This window comes from Ruditapes philippinarum, unplaced genomic scaffold (genome assembly GCF_026571515.1).
Source record: "Ruditapes philippinarum isolate M1 unplaced genomic scaffold, ASM2657151v2 ctg1619_1_1_1_1, whole genome shotgun sequence".
Classification (NCBI taxonomy): domain Eukaryota; kingdom Metazoa; phylum Mollusca; class Bivalvia; order Venerida; family Veneridae; genus Ruditapes; species Ruditapes philippinarum.
The window spans coordinates 234,574-254,608 of NW_026858824.1; the positions used below are offsets into that span (position 1 = coordinate 234,574).

The following is a 20,035-nucleotide window of genomic DNA, read 5'->3' on the forward strand; positions in this document are numbered from 1 at the left end:
AATTGGCCCCACCCCGGGGGGTCATTAATTTTCCCTATATGCATATAGTAAAAACTTTAAAAAATCTTCTTTTAAAGAACCCAAAGAGCTAGAGCTAAGATATTAAGCATGAAACATCTTCTAGTGAGTGTATACCAAGTTTGTTCAAATTAAAGCCCTGTGGTCAAAATTGGCCCCGCCCCGGGGGGGGGGTCATTGATTTTCCCTATATGCATATAGTAAAACTTAAAAAATCTTCTTTTAAAGAACCATAAGAGCTAGAGCTTAGATATTTGGCATGAAACATCTTCTAGTGAATGTCTACCAAGTTTGTTCAAATAAAAGCCCTGGGGTCAAAATTGGCCCCGCCCCAGGGGGTCATTGATTTTCCCTATATGCATATATAGTAAAAACTTAAAAAATCTTCTTTTAAAGAACTCAAAGAGCTAGTGCTAAGATATTTAGCATGAAACATGTTCTAATGGGTGTCTACCAAGTATGTTCAAATAAAAGCCCTGGGGTCAAAACTGGCCCAGCCCGGGGGGGAGGGGGGTCATTGTTTTCCTTATATGTGTATAGCAAAAACTTAAAAATCTTCTTTGAAAAAAACACAAATAGCTAGAGTTTAGATATTAAGCATGAAACATCTTTAAGTAAATATCTACAAAGTTTGTTCAAATAAAAGCCCGGGGGTCAAAACTGGCTGGGTGTCATTGTTTTTAACTATATGTGTATAGTAAAAACTTTAAAAATCTTCTTTTAAAAAACCCAATGAGCTAGACCTTAGATGTTTAGCATGAAACATCTTCTTATGGGTGTCTACCAAGTCTGTTCAAATAAACAAATAAAAGCCCTCGGGTAAAAATTGGCCCGGGGGTGGGGGGGGGGCTATATACAGGTGAGCGACCTCAGGGCCATCATGGCCCTCTTGTTTTATGAAGCTATTGAAATTTCAAATTCTGTGATGTGACACTATTTTCCAAAACCTTTGATTATTGTTATTAACTAATAAGAGCCAAGAAGAGACAGGGTGAGCTTTTGTGATCGCTTTTCGTCCGGCGTCCGTCCGTCCGTCTGGCGTCCCTAAACTTTTGCTTTAAATGACATCTCCTCATAAACCACTAAGCCAATTTCATCCAAACTTCACAGGAATGTCCCCTTTGGTGGTCACCTTTAAAAATTGTTCAAAGAATTTAATTCCATGCAGAACTCTGGTTATGGCAACCAAAAGAAAAAACTTTAAACATCTTCTTCTAAAAAACCCAAAGAGCTAGAGCTAAGATATTTAGCATGAAACATGTTCTAATGGGTGTCTACCAAGTTTGTTCAAAGAAAAGCCCTGGGGTCAAAATTGGCCCCGCCCCAGGGGGTCATTGATTTTCCCTGTATGCATATAGTAAAAACTTAAAAATCTTCTTTTAAAGAACCCAAAGAGCTAGAGCTAAGATATTTAGCATGAAACATCTTCTAATGAGTGTCTACCAAGTTTGTTCAAATAAAAGCCCTGGGGTCAAAATTGGCCCCGCCCCAGGGGGTCATTGATTTTCCCTATATGCATATAGTAAAAACTTAAAATCATCTTTTAAAGAACCCAAAGAGCTAGAGCTAAGATATTTAGCATGAAACATGTTCTAATGGATGTCTACCAAGTTTGTTCAAATAAGAGCCCTGGGGTCAAAATTGGCTCCACCCCGGGGGTCATTGAATTTCCTTGTATGTGTATAGCAAAAACTTAAAAAATCTTCTTTGAAAAAAACCAAATAGTTAGAGTTTAGATACTAAGCATGAAACATCTTCTAGTGAGTGTCTACTAAGTTTGTTCAAATAAAAGCCTTGGGGTTAAAATAGGCCCCGCCCCGGGGTCATTCCTTTTCCTTATATGTGTAATACAAAAACTTTAAAAAATCTTCTTTGAAAAAACTCAAATAGCTGGAGTTTAGATATTAAGCACGAAGCATCTTCTAGTGAGTGTCTACAAAGTTTGTTCAAATAAAAGCCCTGGGGTCAAAATTGGCCCCGCCCCGGCTGACATTGATTTTCCTTATATGTGTATAGCAAAAAATTAAAAGTCTTCTTTGAAAAAACCCGAATAGCTTGTGTTTAGGTATTAAGCATGAAACATTTTCTAGTAAGTGTCTACAAAGTTTGTTCAAATAAAAGCCCTTGGGTCAAAACTGGCCCTGCCCCAGGTGTGTCATTGTTTCTAACTATATGTGTAAAGAAAAAAACTTGACCAGCTAGACCTTGGATGTTAAGCATGAAATATCTTCTAATGGGTGTCTACCAAGTTTGTTCAAATAAAAGCCCTGGGGTTTAAACTGGCCCCGCTCCGGGGGCCTATATACAGGTGAGCGACTTCAGGGCCATCATGGCCCTCTTGTTCATTTTTGTTAGAGTTATTACCCTTGACTTAGTATAAATTTACAAAAGAATTGTGAAAAATGATTAGTAGAGCAATAAAAAAATTCACCATGTACCTCTACACACTTTTCCAGCCTCAGAATCCATTCCGAAAAAGCACTTTTGAACTGTTCATTGGGTATACTATTTAAAAGCTGGTATAAAAAGCGCTTCCGACGGCATTTCATGTTTCGGACCGGTGATCGCGAGGGCAAGATTTGATGTGTGAATTTAATCAGTCACAAGGAGAGAGGGCAGGACTATAAGCCACTTGGTTTTGGGATAAAACCCTTTTGAGAGGTCTGTAGAACTCAATTTTGATTGAATGTAACGATTTAAACATAGATGTCTCGATTCTAAAACCGTCATTATTCCGATGTTTTTAGTAACAATTTGGAAAAATGACGGTTTTAGAATCGGGACATCTACGTTCAAAAATCACTTCATTCTACTTACTACTCAAACGGGTTTGTTTTATTCCGAAACCAAGTGCCTATGCTATAAGCGGGGTGTAGCAAAACCTCAATTAATATTCCTGCTCCTCTAAATAAGCTTAAACCGAGGCTGACCGCAGGCTGCGCATGTGCATTATCATAAGTAATTTGATCCTGCGAACCCCAGACTAGACCTTAAGTTCTTTGTTATGCAGTGATTAACTACAGCAGTGAGAACATGGTCACGCTTAAATGTTCTAGTGACACTACCCCCGTCAGTCACGGCGACACGGGTCTCTATTCCATCACCGTCAAACAGAGCGTACATAACTCTTAACGCTAAAGCTACGTCGGGCAACAACCAGGCGATCGATGTTTTCACCTACCCACATTTTGCTACTGAGTTAACTGTCGGGGTTCAAAAACAAAATAAAACAAATAAATGAATACATAAATAAAAATACAATTTCTCCCAGGCACCTAGGGTAAATAAAGCCGATGCTTTTTCAACCCGCTCCCTTTTCCGGTCAGAAGTTAACAAATGCGGGATCCAACGGGCGCACACTTTCTTTAATTTCAACTTTTCTTTCAAGATAGAAAACACAAATGATGCACTAAGGCCCGATATGTCACTTATCTCCTCCGATGTATATCTTGCATCTTCAACGACTATGGCTTTGACAGTGGTGTTGCATTTTCAGAGGTACCGGAAATAGCTGTCCAGGTCGGGGATCATCCTTTACATTAGTTCCACCTTCCTTAAACATTGTCGCTCACATGGATATTGTTCGATATGGAGGACATTTTCTCCATAATCTAGATCCGCTTTTATTTTTGACGCGCATTTACCCAATGTTTCACGAATTTTGCAATACGCTCTTTGCTCCTCTCTCAAATCACAATGCAACTCAGCCATGTTTACAACCAGTATACAAAACACATGCATTTAAATGGCCTACTAAAATCTTATTGCACGTGCAAATCGTGTGAAAATAGACTATTGGTGAGAAAAAACAATAATCTTTCCGACGGTACATTTCATGTTCAAATATAGGTTAAATTGAGTTGTTATGTCCCTCGTATTAGAAATCTATAGTTTCCGTTACTTTTGTCCAATGCTTCTGGGACCCTACAGGGCGGAATATCTATAGGTGTTTCCTTTGACCTATTGCGTGATTCGATCTCACCAGAATAACCATTTTTCCTTGTAATTAATCTCCGTACTATGATAAAACTTTTTATAAATCAAGTTTCTACTGAGCAGGTCACTTGTATTAGGTTAAGGTTAACTGATGTTTAGCTCGACTTTTCGCACTATTGTCAACGTCGGCGTCCCTGTGATTAAGTGTTTGCGTGTAAGCTGGTATCTCAATAACTACAGAAGGGAATGGATTGAACACACTTGTTCTCTGTGATTATCTAACATGATTGGCACAAGTCCCATAGCTCTAAGTATAGGTTAGAGTGCATATTGGGTGTTCTTCGTAAAGAAAGCTAAAAAGGAGCGGAGCTTGCGAAGCGACTGTAGCTTTCTTATTTACGAAGAACATCCTTTTCGACTTAGAAATTCTTGGTTAAGTTTTTGCGTGTAAGCTGATATCTCAATAACTACAGAAGGGAATGGATTAAAACTTCACACACTTGTTCTCTGTGATTATCTGACATGATTGGCACAAGTCCCATAACTCTGATTTGTTTTGTTTTTTTTAAATATTTATGCCCCTTTTTCGACTTGGGTCAAGTTTTTGCGTGTCATAACTACTGAAGGGTTTGTGCCTTTTTATGACAATTTTATGAATTCATAGTAATAAAGCAGTGATTCAACGGATAAAACATCTTAATAACAAGCCTTTGTAACTTTTTGAACATGTGTGTTGTATTCATATAGGTAAGCATTATTATACTCAATGAAATACCCTTGTGACAACTTTTAGTCAAATGTCGCTGTCCTCCGACAGCTCTTGTTTATAAACTGAAGGATTATATTGCTGTCTACTTTATAGCAACTTGAATGACATCTCTTGCACTTGAAAGCAGGTTAAGCTTGCAACAGATAGGAAACCTGTTCCCAGTAGAAGTCAAATGACTTCTGAGGGCATTAAAAGGGGGTGTTGTTCAAACTGATTTAAGATAAGGATACCCAAAGCGCTACCTGTGTCTAATTTAAGTAAATAATTTGATGCCGTGGTTGGCCATGACTTGCAGGTGACGCCGGTCAATACTGCGGCTTATTAAAATTGAAGTGTGCTATAGACTATGAATGTGTGTGTGATTCAGTGAACTTTGTAACAGGTGATGTGAATGTTTTAACAGGTGAAGCTCAAAGACATTTTATATCAAATAAGCATCATAAATTTCAGTTGAAGAATAAACATTATTTACATTGTAAGAACAATACTCGGGACAGATTTTTGTAGTTGTAAAGATTTTGTTACTATAGTCAAGTATATGTAAGGTTAGTGCGACCTAATTGTGCGTAGTCTGTCTTTTTGTATTTTAGCTACAGTTATGAATTACGGACCATATGCGAAGTTTCAGACGCTGAAATGGAATTTGATATCAGTTTACCAAGATTCTAACCTCATGCCTGTTTTTGTCTATAATAATCAATATTATGGTATGATATCCTTGCCATTTAGTCTTTATCGATAGGTGAGCGATCAAGGGCCATCCTAGAGCCCTTTCGTCACAAAAATAATTAAACTTATATGTTAATATACATTTTACTATAAGCAACGGCAAGAATTAACAAAAGAAATATACAAATGTATGTTCATATTGTAATCAAGAACCAACAGTGGCTGTATTGCACAGTATAAATCACAACAGTAACAAATAACATAATGAAATTCACCAATATTAGCCTAACAAGAGGGAAGTGAGGTCGCTCACCTGTATATAGGCCCCCGGAGCGGGGCCACTTTAAACCCCAGGGCTTTTATTTGAACAAACTTGGAAACACCCATTAGAAGATGTTTCATGATGTTAAGTTTTTACTACACACTTATAATGAAAAACAATGATCTGTCCCCCCGACAGGGCCAATTTTAACCCAAGGGCTTTTATTTGAACAAACATGGTAAACACCCATAAGAAGATGTTTCATGCTAAACATCTAAGCTCTAGCTCATTTGGTTTTTTAAAAGAAGATTTTTTAAGTTTTTACTATACACATAAAGTGTAATATCTAAACTCTAGCTATTTGGGTTTTTTCAAAGAAGACTTAAGTTTTTGCTATACACATATTAGGAAAATCAATGACCCCCGGGGCGGGGCCAATTTTGACCCCAAGGCTTTTATTTGAACAAACTTTGTAGACACTCACTAGAAGATGTTTCATGCTTGATATCTAAACTCTAGCTATTTGTTTTTTTTTCAAAGAAGATTTTTTAAGTTTTTGCTATACACATATAAGGAAAATCAACGACCCCCATGGCGGGGCCAATTTTGACCCCAGGGCTTTAATTTGAACAAACTTGGTAGACACCTATTAGAACATGTTTCTAATATCTTAGCTCTCTAGCTCTTTGAGTTCTTTAAAAGAAGATTTTTAAAAGTTTTTACTATATGCATATAGGGAAAATCAATGACCCCCTGGAGCAGGGCCAATATTGACCCCAGGGCTTCTTTTTGAACAAATTGGTAGACACTCACTAGAAGATGTTTCATGCTAAATATCTTAGCTTTAGCTCTTTGGGTTCTTTAAAAGAAGATTTTTAAGTTTTTACTATATGCATTTAGGGAAAATCAATGACCCCCTGGGGTGGGGCCAATTTTGACCCCAGGGCTTTTATTTGAACAAACTTGGTAGACACTCACTAGAAGATGTTTCATGCCAAATATCTAAGCTCTAGCTCTTTGGGTTTTTTAAAAAAAAAAAGATATTTTAAGTTTTTTCTTTCGGTTGCCATGGCAACCACAGTTCTGCATGGAATTAAATTCTTTGAACAATTTTTAAAGGTGACCAAATTGGCTTAGTGGTTTATGAGGAGATGTCATTTAAAGCAAAAGTTTACGGACGGACGGACGCCGGACGAAAAGCGATCACAAAAGCTCACCCTGTCACTTTGTGACAGGTGAGCTAAAAATTGATTTACATATATTAATAATACTTAAAATTATCAACATAGGAGCACTGCTCGCGATATCTTGTAAAAAATATTGTTTGTTTAAATTATAATAAAATCATGTTTGCTGTTGCTTGTTTGCAGAAACTTGTTCGTCAGATGAATTTTCTTATTGGTGTATACATTAACTGACCAGCAGCATTTTAACCAATATCTTCACAGCATGTAATTGTCCTTTTCAGTGTAACTCGGGTTACATTTTTTCAGATATACTCAAATCAACCCACTCTTTTTTAACTACATGTACTGTTCAGTCAGTTATTAACGTGAAAAACTTAAGATATCACTTAAAAAGATCTGGCAAATAGTGATCTACAGAAGAATTCAATCATGAATATTTGCAGATATACTTGCTAAGAATTCCGAGTTTTTTTTTCTAATTTGAAAACATTTGTTTTTGTGCAGTCATATTTGTAGATATTTATACAATGAAGTCTAGAATTTACACAGTTCTGAACCCTTCACTCATTTGCTGATGTTGCACTATACATGATGTCAGTGCGCATGCAGTATTTCCTGCCTTCTAGAAGGGCAGAACCCTCGTGCATTATATCGTGCTGAAAGACCAACACCATACCTGCAAGGGGAAAAATCAAATTATTTCATCAAAATTGAGCTTCAAATTATTTACAAAAAACATTGATTTTAAAAACCAACAAGAAGCAGGAAAATGATTGTGATATTTTATATCCTCTGACAGTATATTGAATAATTGTTACTTGATAAACACTTAACCTGGATTTGTAGGAAATGTCAATTATCAATTTTAGGGATATTTGGGATGCGGAGGCTGGCCTAGCTATAGACTGGTGATAAGGACTACATGGAAGCGCAGACCGATATAATTCGATCTATATTGGTGACAAAGGCTTATCACCAGGCCCCGGTAAAGGTAACAATACCTTCCAATCATTGGTGTAAATTAGATATAATTAAAGAACATTGTTAAAATGTGTTAATATTTCCTTTTTAAAATCAAAATGTTTATATGTTTACAGCAAATCATCCAAATATTTCTGTGTGTCTCACTCAAAGTTTAAATTTCATTTAAATCTATGTTTGGCTCAATGGATGAAACTATGATAATTTATATACAATGTACTATGTATAATTATAAAGTAATACAAAATGTACCAGTTTCCGGTACAACTTCCATTCTCTCCAATTCCTCGAAACACATGAATGTTGTGCTTCCACCTTTAAACCCCTATCAAAAGAAAACAGAGAACACTATACCAGCGGCAATTTCTTTAAAAAAATATAAAGGCAGGGTAACGTATTCATAATTTCACATGTGATGTAACAGTGTGCTGAAAGGAAGTAGAAAATCCTTCCGATAAGTGTAAAATATATTATTTAGCTCATACATGTATTACTACAGCAGGGTTTTCGTGCACAATTTTTAGTACATGTAAGTGGTAAAAAAGGCATCAAATCAAGGCAAATTACCCTGCCAACACTTCTGACGATACCTTAGTGTGACATCAATTAACCCATTGCTTCATGAGCATTTTGTGAAAAATGGCTGTTTTCATTGAAAAGTCTCCCGTTACAAGTTCAAATTGCTATAATACTATAAAAACTGCTTCAACACTAATCAAACTTGGCACAAATGTTGACTGGACCATTGCCCTTGCAACAACATGCTCAGGCTTAAATTTTCTGTTACCATGGCAACGAGGGGACATCTCAAAATTGCCAAAAATCACTATTTTGCGTTGATTTTTTCCATCAAAATTGATTTCAAAGTGCTGCAACTTCTCAATGGATTGAGATAGAGTCAAATGCTTTTCAGCGTTGGTTACACGTTACCTTATGATCAATCTGGGGTCATTTACAGCCTCTCACAAGTCCAAAATTTTCTTGGCGATGACGGGGGACTCCGCCCCCCTTCAAACCCCCCAAACAGAAGGGGGCACATCCCCCTTCTGGCAACCCCCTGATGTATCTTTTGGTTGGGGGGCCGCGCCGAAAAAGAGGTCACTTTTTTTAACAACATTTCTCAAACAAAAACAAGTGTTTGGGGCCTAAATAAGGCATTTTTTCATCATTTGAGACAACAAAAAGGGGGCGGGGGGGTGAAAAAAGGCGTTAAAGGCGTGTATATGAAGTAATGGGTTAACAGAAAATGATGAAAATACTTGAAATTACCCTAAATCGCGTTTTTTCATGTTTAAACATGGCCTGTCATATAAATTTGAAGAAAAATTGTTGTTTTGCAGATTTTTTAATTTTTTTTCATTAACCCATTGCTTCATGAGCATTTTGTGAAAAATGGCTGTTTTCATTGAAAAGTCTCCCGTTACAAGTTCAAATTGCTATAATACTATAAAAACTGCTTCAACACTAATCAAACTTGGCACAAATGTTGACTGGACCATTGCCCTTGCAACAACATGCTCAGGCTTAAATTTTCTGTTACCATGGCAACGAGGGGGACATCTCAAAATTGCCCCAAAAATCACTATTTTGCGTTGATTTTTTCCATCAAAATTGATTTCAAAGTGCTGCAACTTCTCAATGGATTGAGATAGAGTCAAATGCTTTTCAGCGTTGGTTACACGTTACCTTATGATCAATCTGGGGTCATTTACAGCCTCTCACAAGTCCAAAATTTTCTTGGCGATGAGGGGGACTCTGCCCCCCTTCAAACCCCCCAAACAGAAGGGGGCACATCCCCCTTCTGGCAACCCCCTGATGTATCTTTTGGTTGGGGGGCCGCGCCGAAAAAGAGGTCACTTTTTTTAACAACATTTCTCAAACAAAAACAAGTGTTTGGGGCCTAAATAAGGCATTTTTTCATCATTTGAGACAACAAAAAGGGGGGGGGGGGAAAAAGGCGTTAAAAGGCGTGTATATGAAGTAATGGGTTAAGTGACCTGAGTTCTACTCAGGTGCCCTTTCTTGTCGGAAGTAATGCCCTTCACAACTTTGCCATATTACAATAAACAAAAACAAAACAAAAGTACGGTGTCTATTTTGACCAAAAAAAGTTGTAAATCAATGTATTTCAGTCATCAAGTGACTGGCCGTTTTGTTTTGTTGTTTAGCACCAAATATGGGATTAAAGTCTACACAGGTTAAGATAATTACCTGGTTTAGATATAATTGTATGGTGACAAAGCTTCTCTCTCCGTTTTCCCTCATGTAAAAACCATCCATATGTGGAGCAAAATATTCACCAGGATTGTACTTCAAAAATCTTAACCTTAAATTATACATTACAGAATTATAAAACTTGTTCTTGCTTAATCGTTTATATATAATGTACTTTAAGAACATTCGTTGAATTGGACGCAGCTATTTAAAGCTACTAATTAAAATATGTGGACACAAACACATTTTAAGAGACAACTTTTCTCATAAAATCCGCTAAGGAAATAGTAAGTTAATAAACTAGTCTGTCTTCACTGTTATTTTACATGTAGTTCACTAATTGAAAACTTTTCAAAAACTAAGTACATGAACTGTACCTTTCGTTTAATCCCATTACTTCTCTGTTTCGCCACTTGTCAGGTATAAATTGTTTAATCCTTTGCCAGATATTGTCTGCTTCTTCGAATGAATCCCAAATACATCTCGTGTTGTTTCTTACATCTTTCATCATCTGTTGCCTGGTGTAGGGAACAAGCGTTAGGAAGTTTTTAAAGCAACCATGTTTTATACTGTAATGTTTATTTACAACAGAAGTGGTCACCTTACATATTTTCGGTGACTCGCACCTTTAGAACGACAGAGCGTGACTGTTATTCAACGCATGTAGTAAACCGCACGGCTTTTCACGTGCATTCATTATAAGTGTGCGAATGTTCACAAAGGGACCACGATTTTAATTCTCCTTAATATAACATAGCAAGCGGTAGAATTAAAGGGAGACTTTGCAACAAACAACGCATTAATGCCTTGGTATTGTAATAGTTTTTGTAGTTAGATATTTTTCTTAACATGTAAAAATATATATAAAGGGAAATAATTACTTCAAATATAATTGTTGAGTATTTACATTCTACATTAAAATAAAGGGAAATAATAATAAACATTTCATTTTCAAATTAAACACAGCTTTGATATTAAATTGTTTTTGTAATTGTTAAAACAGTATATTATTATGAAATTCTGATGAATGGTTAAAATTTTGGTGTACTTTGAGAAATTTTAAAACCATGTTAAACATTATATTGTGAGTTAAATATAAACTCCTGTTTGCATTACTGTAATCGGTGGATTTCTAATTGGATTGGACATAAGTATATAGTTACTGGTCCTAAGTTTGTGGTAAGGTAATGGTAAGAAGCCTGAGGAAAGTTAATAGTAACACCTCGATAGGCTACACTGCCACTGATGAAGTTGTACTAACTAACACTTCAGACATTATATATTTGATGAAATCATATTGAGTTAAACTGTACTTTGGGAATATTTATGTATTATAAATGAAATTTAATCTTATTTCACAAAATTAAATGTCATTAATTTGATCTGTTTTGTTGTTACTGTTGCTAAATTAGGCCCAGTGCTCGAACCATTCGGGGCTGTAGTCACCCCGCAAACTAATCCGGCTACATTTTGGCGTCCCTGGGTGGGCCTATTTATTTAGCATATACAGTAATTAAAAATTTGATTTGTATTTGTATTCAATATTGATATATTCATTGATAGTCAAAGATATTGTTTGAGTTGATATTTATTGCGTACTTTATGTTTGTTGCTTGACTAGATAGTAGTTACGATGGCTTATAGGAATCCACCCCCACGTTACGCAAGCACCCCTACTGCGGTGACTTCGACATATGTGTCTAGCCTTGTAGGACGACCATCTTATGCTGATCAAAATCTGACTTTTCATTTACCTGCTAGTACATATGGCCTGTTTAATGACCAGTCCCTTCAGTCCCCTCATACATCATTGAACATGCCTAGATATCCTATATTAAGTAGGTCATCTTATGTTGCTAATGTTGCTCGGGCTCCTGTACCAAATGCAACAGTTGTATCTTTTCCCCAATCAAGAACCGTGCTTAACTCAGGAAATGTTTTCAATAGTGACTATTTGAGTAATGTGCCTCTTACTTCTAATCAAAACAGTACAGTTGAACCAAGAGCCATAGGCATATATTCTGAACCAAAACATAAGGAAATTGAACCCCCTTCTTTTAGTGGCAAAGAAAGATGGATAACCTTTGTCAATACTTTTGAAGATATAGCTAGATTTAATAAATGGGCCTCTGAAACTATTACATTGCGTTTTAGAATTTGTATGAAGGATGAGGCGCGATTTTATCTTGATACATTACATCCTGACCAGAGTGAAGATTACTTTAGCTTGAAGGGGGCATTTGAACAACGCTATGGTGACAAAACAAGTATAAGTGCTTACAAAAATCAGTTTAGGCGTAGACGTAAGAACCCTGGCGAGAAAATTGACGCATTTGCTTTTGAGTTACGTCGATTAGCGGGTTTAGGTTACCCTGGACAACAGGGCACACTGTTAGATGAAATAATTTGCAATCAATTCATTGAAGGGATAGGGAATTATGATTTTAAAAATTATTTAAGGCTTGAAATGGAGAAAATCAATCCCGTTACTCTCGAAGCACTACTTAAGTTGGCTCAGAGCTATGAAAGTGTCATGAACCCGTTTCAGCCAAATAGAGCACAGGCTAGGTCACAAGATTATTACAGTCAAGATCATAAGTTAGATTTACAGTCTGATAATCAATTTAGATCTCAAGACAAAAATAGATATCCCGAAAGAGACATTCGCAGGATAGTCTGCTATCATTGCCAAAAAGAGGGTCATGTAGCAACCAGGTGTCCGGAAAACTCAAACAGGCTGAGCTAAAGGCCTCTAGCTCAGCCTCTTCCAATAATAGTAGGCCTTATAAATCTGTTACTTTCAGTGAGGACACGAAAAATCTTAACTTAGTTAATTCTCAAGTCAATACGCTTAAGAATGATGATACCCACGGTGAAGATAATAAAAAGAGTATAGCTCCGTCATTGCGTGTTTTTCATAAGGAGAAGACGACTCTTTCTCCCGCAAAAGTTAAGACAAAAGAATATTTTGAGGCAAATAAAGTTAGAACCGCTGTAGTAAGAAATAGATCTAGGTCTCCTTCTCCTATTAAGGAAACTAAAAATTCATCTGATACTAACAGGATAGAAACAGTTAGTCCATGTACAGTCCCTAGTTCTTCACATGCTTGCTGGTACTTCCATGCAGTAGTTAATGGAGAAAAAACACGTTCACTTTTTGATACCGGTTCCCCTTGGTCTATATTATCAAAACAATTCTATGAGCAGTTACAAAACAAAAAGCCTACTTTTAATGTAGTTGATGAGAAACTTACTGTAGCCAATGGGTCTATCCTCAACATACTCGGTAAAGCTATTTTTCAATTCTCCACAGAAGCCAAGACTTATGACTGGGAATTCCTTGTTGCCGATCTAAAGGGGAATAACTGTCTTGTAGGACAAGATTTCATTGCCAAGCATGGGCGATCATTGTCCTGGAAATCTTTAGAATGGCAAACTAAAGCTGGCATAGTGCAACTTCACAAGCTCAGCTCAAACTGTGTTGGAAAGGTTTCACTATTACAGAAAACTATTGTTCCTCCACTGTCTGAGATACAAACTTTGACAAAAGCAAATTATCCCTTGTATGAGAACAACTATTTGATAGAACCTTTTAAAGAATCCCCTAAGAAAGGTCTTTTAATAGCTAGGAGTCTTGTAGCTACTGATGGAACGCATGCCTGTTGTGTATTTAATGCTACAGATAAGCCTGTTGTACTAAAACAAGGTCAGACCATAGGTACAGTCAATATGATAGAACAAGTGGTTAATACAGAACAAGAAAAAAATTTGGATTATGCCAATTCTTTGCCTGAGCACTTGAGGCCATTGATAGAGAATATTTCTTCTGAATTGACAAAAGATGAGAGGTCTAGATTTACAAACTTAATTATGAAATATCAAGATATATTCGTAGGACCTGATGGAAAATTGGGTCAAGCTAAATTCGCTGCTCATAAAATCAATACAGGTGAGGCACGTCCTATTAAGGTCCCTCCTCGTAAATATTCACCTGCTCAAAGAGAAGTGATAGAAAATGAAATAGATAAAATGTTGGATCAAAATATTATTCGTCCAAGCGATAGCCCTTGGTCATCTCCTATTTGTCTTGTAAAAAAGTCAGACGGGAGTTGGCGATTCGCTATTGACTATAGACAGTTGAATTCCGTGACTGTAACTGACGCTTATCCATTACCTAATACTCAGCTAATTTTTGACACTTTAGCTGGCTCAAAATTTTATAGTTGTATTGACCTAGCTTCAGGATACTGGCAGGTCCCTATGCATCCCGAAGATCAGTGTAAGACTGCATTTGCAACACCAAGTCGTGGCTTACACGAATTTCTGGTTATGCCATTCGGATTAGTAAATGCTGGTGCAACCTTTGAAAGACTAATTGAACTTGTTCTAGGGCGCTTACAGTGGCGGAAATGTTTATGTTATTTAGATGACGTAGTTATTCCTGGTCATGACTTTGAAAGTGCCCTCGAAAATCTCACAGAAGTGTTCGAAAGATTGAGACAAGCAAATCTAAAATTAAAGCCTTCCAAATGTAAATTTTTTCAAAAACAAGTTTCATTTTTAGGCCATGTTATTTCAGAAAAGGGAGTCAGTTGTGACCCCAAAAAGATCTCGGCGGTAATAGATTGGCCCCAACCAGAAAATAAAACTCAGATTAAAAGTTTTCTTGGTTTAGTCAATTACTATAGGCCTCATATCCCGGATTGTGCCGAGATTTGTCAACCCTTAACAGAACTGACAAAAAAGAAAGTACGATTTCGCTGGAATGATGAGTGTGAAAAAGCCTTTAATCTACTGAAATCAAAATTAACTGAATCTCGGTGTTAGCATATCCTTCTCGAGATGGCATTTTTATTTTTGGAAACGGATGCCTCAGCCTTCGGAATAGCTGCGATTTTGTCACAAATACAGGACAAGCGGGAGGTAGTCATTGCTTACGCAAGTAAAGCTCTCTCGGCTTCGCAACAAAATTATTGTACTACCATGAGAGAATTACTTGCTGTAGTAACCTTTGTCCGCCATTTCAGACATTATTTACTTGGTAAACGCTTCGAAATACGTACAGATCATGCTAGCCTCGTTTGGCTTAAAAATTTTAAGGATGCTGATGGAATGTTGAGTAGATGGCTTAGCATATTATTTACTTTTGACTTTGAAATCGTTCATCGTAAAGGGTCTCATATGAAGCATGTTGATGCGTTATCTAGATCAGTTAAAAATTGTAAACATGGGCAATGTGTAGACTGCGCACCTAAAAAGACGGATTGTGTCTTATCTTGCCACAAAATTGCATTGGGAGGGTCAAAACAGTCTACCTCGCGACATATAGCAGACGGTGCGGTTTCAGGCCTTGAGCTTGAATCACCAGACAATGGGTCTGAGAATACTAGTACTTTCGCGGTCGAAAGTGGCACTGCTATCTCCGTAAATACTATAAGTAATGAGTCTGAGAGTTGCCCTTTGACTAATTGGGTGGGATCATTCGGAAAAGATGAGTTAAGAAAACTTCAACTTGAAGATCCTTGTATCAGTGTCATTTTATTGGCTAAGGAAAATGACAACATTCCCACTAAAGATGATATTAAAAATTTTGATTCAGAAACTAAAACATTATGTTTACATTGGGAATTGTTAACCCTACATGACGGAGTTCTTTATAAACAAATGTTTTCTGATTTCAGTACATATCATGCTTTGATATTACCACAAGTGCTAAGAAAAGATGTTTTTGATCAGTTACATGTTAAAAGAATCTCGGGACATTTTGGTAGAGATCGCACGTTAGAGGCTGTTAAAAAACGTTTCTATTGGCCGAATATGTCTGATAGTATTAAAAGATGGTGCGTAGAATGTGACTTATGTGCAAGATGTAAACCTGGTCCTGGGGTCGGAAAATCCCCGCTGCAACAATTTTCAGTCAGTAGACGATTTCAGGTAGTAGCTATTGACATTTGCGGTCCTTTGCCAATTTCAGATAGCAATAACGAGTATATCATGGTTGTCGGTGACTACTTTACCAAATGGAAAGAAGCGTTTGCAATACCTGATCAAACGGCATTTACAGTAGCGGATAAGCTAGTTACTGAAGTAATATGCCGATTTGGTTGTCCAGAACAAATACATACTGACCAAGGTCGAAATTTTACTTCCAAATTATTTACGGAAGTATGTAAGTTCTTAGAAATAGACAAAACCAGAACCTGTCCTTACAGACCCCAGAGTTGATGGCCTTGGGCGATTCATGGCGTAAGCTTAAACAAATGTTTTCCCACATTTTTGCTGTATGATAATCAAATAACTTGGGGACGAATATTTACCTTTTATCTCATGAATTGGCATTAGGGGAACAGAGCCCTAAGTACCAAATGTACTCCAAAATATGTTTAATGTTTGCTCAAGGGAAAAATAAGATGCCCCTTTTGATTTGATGTTATGGTTTCTCCACCAAATCAACCAGGAATTTGTATGTTCCCCGTACCGTTATGTTAGAGTTGGGTTACAGGCTTGCATAACCATTAAAGCTTAATTTTAAAACGGCCCATAGAAATATATTAGGTTTGCTGCAAAACATCAAAGAAATTTGACCCATGATTTTAAAACCTTTCCTAAAATAAGGAGAGTTTCAAAAGAAGGTGTTATGTATGGCGCTGGTACCCACCTAATAATAACCAAAAGTTAGAATTAGGTTGGATCGGTCCATATAAGATAATCATCAAGAGATCAAGTCTAGTTTATGCTATACAAAAAGACCCAAACGCTAGAATCATTCACGTACATGTGGATCATTTGAAGCTGTATTCAGGAGCCGAAGCACCCAGTGCTTGGCAAATTGAGAATTGCTCAGCTACTTATAATGATGATAACCATTATGATATTGATAACATTGAGAGTGATGCTGAGGACATTGCTCCCCTAACTCCTGTGAAATCTCGTTTTGGTCGCTCGATAAGACCTAGACAGATTTACAGTCCTTAAATAGGTAGTAAAGTACAGACACAGATAGTAACCAAATCGCACTATTGTTCAACATAACATTTTGTTTTAATGATTTTTTTTTTTTTACTCATTTTTTTTATAGATACCATATATATTTAAAGAGATACCTTATGTAGGTATAAATGTGATGTTGAGTTAATGTTCGTCCACGCGAGACCGATCAATGTCTGGGTGCTTGCGTGACGTGGCCATAATGAATGTATATTACTATATATGTGTATACATATATGTGATTATATATAATGGGTAAAATAAGACATAAAAATGTCTAGGTACAATGAATATGTAATTATCTTTATATTCATAATTAGGAAAAATATCCATATGATATTTCAAAATCGTTCTTTTTATTTTGTTTGTATATCCAACTTACTGTAACGTTGTTTTAACATATCAATATAACAAAGCGACTTCAAATATGGTAGTGGTTAAACATGTTATATGTCAAACATGTTTATTTATGTATTAATGTATGCATACTGTTCATGTAATTTCTACTGAACTTATCATCAGTTGTTTGTTTTTTGTTAGATATAAACATGGACGAAATAGTCTTAGATGAAGACACGTCAATTCCTGGAACTCCATTCCCAAAGCTAGGAATGTGCTGTGAGGTTTGCAGCATGCAACAATCTGAAAGTATTTCGGACATTTTGCCAGTACAGGAACCATTTTAATGCATATTATGTGCCTCTAGTGAAATTATGGATATGTCCAGGATGTAACAAGACCTTTGCTTATAAGCGTAATCTTCAGGCTCACACAAGTCATAAACAGACAAAATGTTTCAAAAAGCCTATTACTATTAAGTCTGTAAGAAATGAAAAATATATCGATCCTGAGGGAATTTCCATGCCAGCCTACAATACTTATGACAATTCCAGGGTAACTAAGCAAGAGAGAATAGACCACGACAAAAAGTGTGGAAAGCTCAAAAGGGATGCCTGCAGAGAATACGCAGAGAATAAAACAAAATGGCAAAGACTTGCTAGAGAAATTGGCCACTGTGGACAGTAATGTTAATCAATAAATGCAATTTAATATGTTGTAAACATTTGAAACTTATTAATTGTTGTTGGTTATTATTGTATATTGTGAGGGCATTTACATTTTTGTTATAAAAAAAATGACATTTAATATCATTTTTTTTTTATAAGGGGGGAGGTGTGTAATAGTTTTTGTAGTTAGATATTTTTCTTAACATGTAAAAATATATATAAAGGGAAATAATTACTTCAAATATAATTGTTAAGTATTTACATTCTACATTAAAATAAAGGGAAATAATAATAAACATTTCATTTTCAAATTAAACACAGCTTTGATATTAAATTGTTTTTGTAATTGTTAAAACAGTATATTATTATGAAATTCTGATGAATGGTTAAAATTTTGGTGTACTTTTGAGAAATTTTAAAACCATGTTAAACATTATATTGTGAGTTAAATATAAACTCCTGTTTGCATTACTGTAATCGGTGGATTTCTAATTGGATTGGACATAAGTATATAGTTACTGGTCCTAAGTTTGTGTGGTAAGTAATGGTAAGAAGCCTGAGGAAAGTTAATAGTAAACACCTCGATAGGGCTACACTGCCACTGATGAAGTTGTACTAATTAACACTTCAGACATTATATATTTGATGAAATCATATTGAGTTAAACTGTACTTTGGGAATATTTATGTATTATAAATGAAATTTAATCTTATTTCACAAAATTAAATGTCATTAATTTGATCTGTTTTGTTGTTACTGTTGCTAAATTAGGCCCAGTGCTCGAACCATTCGGGGCTGTAGTCACCCCGCAAACTAATCCGGCTACAGTATTTATAAAAAAAGGAAACGTTTTTTTCTGTTCTGTTTTCATGTAAATGTTATTGTATACAGTTAAATGAAATGATTTTGTATAAATAGATAAGTAATTACCTTCCTCCCCCGATATTTACAAGCGCATCTGTATATCCCATCTTCTCAGTCTTCTTTATGTAATCTTTACATTCCTAAAATCGAGTTATAATGTATAACTTGTATACTATATATGGCAAAATGTCCATTGCAAAAAAGTACCTCTTATATAGTTCAATGACCAGGACTTTCGGAGGGAATTAGAGTCTATGTGTTTAATAGGAAATTAATACATTAATTAAACAATCTTAGACCTCTCTTTCTGGGTTGATGACATTAGGCCTATAAATATATTTTATGGTTTAACGTTGATGATAATTAAGGAGGGTATTTCTACAGTGATAAATTATATTAGAATGATATCGATCTTATTGAAGAATGTGCGTCTAAAAATTGAACCAACTTGATCAAAAACATAGCATACCTTTTCTGTTAAAACGTTCCGTAAAACAAAAGCTAGTTTTCCTTCGAAATCTTCTGGTAATGTTACGTCTTCCCGAGTAATACGATTGTCATGTTCGTGTATACCTTCATCACCGTGGACTTTAGAGTCTTCATTCCCGTTAGTTCTAGCCTCTTCATTTACGTCACTACTTTCCTCTGAGTTAATGTTTATTTCTTCAACACCTTGACATAATGTTTTACTGGTTTCGGTTTCGTCTATTAAATTCGGCTCCATTTTATCCAATGACAGATATAATGACACGCAATAAATAAACGGTTTATCCCGGTACCTATAACTTAACTAAACTCAAATGGTTAGTAACGTTATAATGTCACAATAGCATATATCAACAACCGATGTTTAAAAATAGACAGGATTGTCATAAATCTATATAGGCTATTTGGCGATTATTATCGATCGGGTTTTTGGACATAGGTATAATTAGAATTATGTGTACTTGAGAAATGAGTCATTAAGAATACTGCATTGATTAAAAATAATCCATTTCAGGCATTTGATTTGATCTATTAGAATCTATTCAATATTAATAAAATAATTTGGAATTCCTCGCCAAAACCCAACTAAAGTGAACTGCACGAAATAAAAATATATATTCATATTTCAACGTCTATAATAATACACTTATTATAG

General features: G+C 35.9%; 1 protein-coding gene across 1 annotated transcript; it reads right to left on the reverse strand.

Annotated features, from left to right (window-relative positions):
• Positions 1–6,686: 6,686 nt before the first annotated feature.
• Positions 6,687–19,787, reverse strand: LOC132754406 (uncharacterized). The gene is made up of 6 exons (XM_060745032.1): positions 19,364–19,787; positions 18,961–19,034; positions 10,414–10,554; positions 10,034–10,148; positions 8,075–8,147; positions 6,687–7,517 (listed from the first exon to the last, which is right to left on the reverse strand). Exons 1-6 carry the CDS (start codon positions 19,616–19,618, stop codon positions 7,402–7,404), a joined length of 774 nt encoding a protein of 257 aa, XP_060601015.1. The 5' UTR covers positions 19,619–19,787; the 3' UTR covers positions 6,687–7,401.
• Between the last annotated feature and the right edge of the window lie 248 nt (positions 19,788–20,035).